Source organism: Tamandua tetradactyla, chromosome 8 (assembly GCF_023851605.1).
Source record: "Tamandua tetradactyla isolate mTamTet1 chromosome 8, mTamTet1.pri, whole genome shotgun sequence".
NCBI classification, from domain to species: Eukaryota; Metazoa; Chordata; class Mammalia; order Pilosa; family Myrmecophagidae; genus Tamandua; species Tamandua tetradactyla.
This window is the reverse complement of record NC_135334.1, coordinates 13,990,136-13,992,950: the sequence shown is the minus strand read 5'-3', so window position 1 is coordinate 13,992,950 and position 2,815 is coordinate 13,990,136. Positions and strand designations below refer to the sequence as shown.

The following is a 2,815-nucleotide window of genomic DNA, read 5'->3' as shown; positions in this document are numbered from 1 at the left end:
GCATTTGAGGTTTTATAGCTTAGACTCCATATGGGATGATATATGGAAGCCAACTAGATTAGGGGTGATTTACTTGTGGCCATGATTTCAACCATCCATTAAGAACAAATATCATCCTGGGAAAAATCCCATGATCGCCATAATTTTTCTAGTTGTCCCAAAAGTGAGAGGGCAAGAATGGGTTGGGGACTTCATTTTCCCATCAGTTTACATTCGAAATTCTTTCTCTACTTTTGCTTCAACACTCACATATTTACCTCCTGAATATGTTGTCCTTTTCTACCTGATTTCAAAAAATGTGGCCAAACTTGTTCCTACTTCATCCTTCTAAGAATTACTAATATGTAGTCACTATGAACTATAAGTTTTATCAAAGTTTTATGGCCATTGGAATATAATGAAATCAAGTTATGGCACAGGATACAATTTCAGGTTGAGATGTGGTCTCTAAATCCTCATTGACTTTTCCTATCCAGGGACCTCATTTTAGGCCATACATTTCTTTGGGTCCTGGCCTAATGACATGTTGCTGATCTCCTTTCTCTCCCCTGCCTCACATTCTTTGAAAAACCACCAGCAGCAAATATTACACATTCATTTTACTTTATTATGCAGAAAAAGCTGATTTTCTATTTGAGCCAAATATCTCTTAACTATGACAATCCTACGAATGGAATCTTTCCCACAAAGGGAGCCATCAAAGTCTTTTAATACCTCTGATAGCAAAACATAGCAAAACCTCTGATGGGAATTCATATATATCCCTGATACAAAGCACAGGCAACTTTCAAAATAGAAATGTTTTCTTATATTGCATGTCTACTGAAATAAACATAATTAGATAAAACAGCAGTCATGTATACCACAAAGTAATGGATACAACAAAGTAATGGAATCCACAGACTTGAATTCAGAGCCATAAAGTTTATGCTAAAGTTTTCATTGAGAAGCTGGGTGACATTAAATTAATCATTAACATCTCTGGGTTTCACATTTCTATCCGGAAATTAAAAATATACTGAACAACTATGGATGTGTTTATAAATTAAATCAAGATCTTAGCAAAAGATTTCTGGTGCATAGCATTTACAATTGTTTTGCAGAATATTCTTAACCATCTTTATGGAAGCTTCATTCTCCTTAAAGCACTGATGTTTGAAGGAGACATATTCCTGCTTAATGAAAGATAGAAAGAACAGGCGTGGAGACATATTCTTTGATTCTTGCTCCCAATGGCACAATAGAACTGGCATACTGGGGTAAACCCCCTTCAATAAAAAACTGTCACCCTAGTATTATCATTGCAGAACCATTCATCTTGTTACAGGAGAGAAACAAGAATGTTCAAACCAAAAAAAAAGAAAAAAACACATATTAAAAAGTTCCTTTTTTAACGTCATTCTCAGCCAGGAAAAAGATGAGAAGGAGAAATTTATAAAATAATGAGGAAAAGAAGAAAAACTACTCTAACAAAAGTAAATAATTTTTTTAAAGAAACCACAAATTTCCTTCAATATGATAAGAGATAAGTAGGATAAGAAGACAGGCAAGAAGTATGTTGCAACTAAACATGCTGAATCTTCTTCTCCTAAAACTACCTGCACAGCAGAGCCCCTTTCTAATTAAAACTTTTTCTACTCAGGGTCTTTCTCACAGCAAGTTTAACATCTTTGTTCCTCAAGCTGTAGATTAAGGGGTTCGTCATGGGAACCACATTGGTGTAAAGGACAGAAGAGGTTTTTCTCATATTCATAGACATGGAAGAAGATGGTTGGAGATACACAAATGCAGTTGATCCAAAGAACAAAGAAACAGCCATTATATGGGAACTGCAGGTGCCGAAGGCTTTGGACCTGCCTTCGGTGGAGTTGATGTGTAGGATGCTGGAGAGAATGAAACCATAAGATATAAAGATAGTGAGACAGGTCACGATAATGTTGATGCCCCCCACAGTGAAGACCACCAGCTCATTGACATGGGTGCTCGTGCAGGAGAGCTGGAGCACTGGGAGGATGTCACAGAAATAATGGTTGATGGTGTTGCCATCACAGAAGGTCAGTCTCAGCATGCATCCAGTGTGAGCCATAGCACCAGAAAATGCCATCAGGTATGAACCAAACATAAGTATAGAGCACACTTTAGGGGACATGACAGTGTTATACAAGAGTGGATTACAGATGGCCACATAACGATCATAGGCCATTGAGGTCAGCACATAGCACTCAGAGATGGCAAAAAAGCAGAAGAAATAGAGCTGTGCCATGCACCCCTGGTAGGAGATAATATTTTTTTCTGATAAGAAGTTGATCAGCATTTTGGGTGTGAAAACAGAAGAGTAACAGAGGTCTGTGAAAGACAAATTAAAGAGGAAAAAGTACATGGGGGTGTGAAGGTGGGAATACAGCCTGATTAGAATTATGAAGCCCAAGTTTCCCAACACAGTGAATATAAACATTGACAGAAACAGAAAGAAAAGTGGGATTTGAAGATATGGGTGGTCTGTTAGGCCAACCAGAATGAATTCAGTCATGAGAGACCCATTTCCAATACCAGTTCTTCTCTGTGGCATCTGTGGGGGCAAGAGAAAATTCTTGCATTAAAGAGCAATCTAGGTCTTTCCACAATATCTCCATCTAAAGGACTGAGCTCAGCAATGGGAATGCCTGAGACTAGGCCAACATGGACCCAAGTGACACCGATTTCCCAGTAATATAGCCTTTAAAGCTTTTTATAACAAAGAACACTGACAACTTACCCCACACGGTGAAGTCCAGTGCTGCCACATAAAATTATGACTACTAGAAAACCCAAGCAA

General features: G+C 38.1%; 1 protein-coding gene across 1 annotated transcript; it reads right to left on the bottom strand.

Moving 5' to 3' along the window:
• Positions 1-1,618: 1,618 nt before the first annotated feature.
• Positions 1,619-2,569, bottom strand: LOC143643205 (olfactory receptor 8B3-like). Its single transcript, XM_077111963.1, has one exon. It carries the CDS (start codon positions 2,567-2,569, stop codon positions 1,619-1,621), a length of 951 nt encoding a protein of 316 aa, XP_076968078.1.
• Between the last annotated feature and the right edge of the window lie 246 nt (positions 2,570-2,815).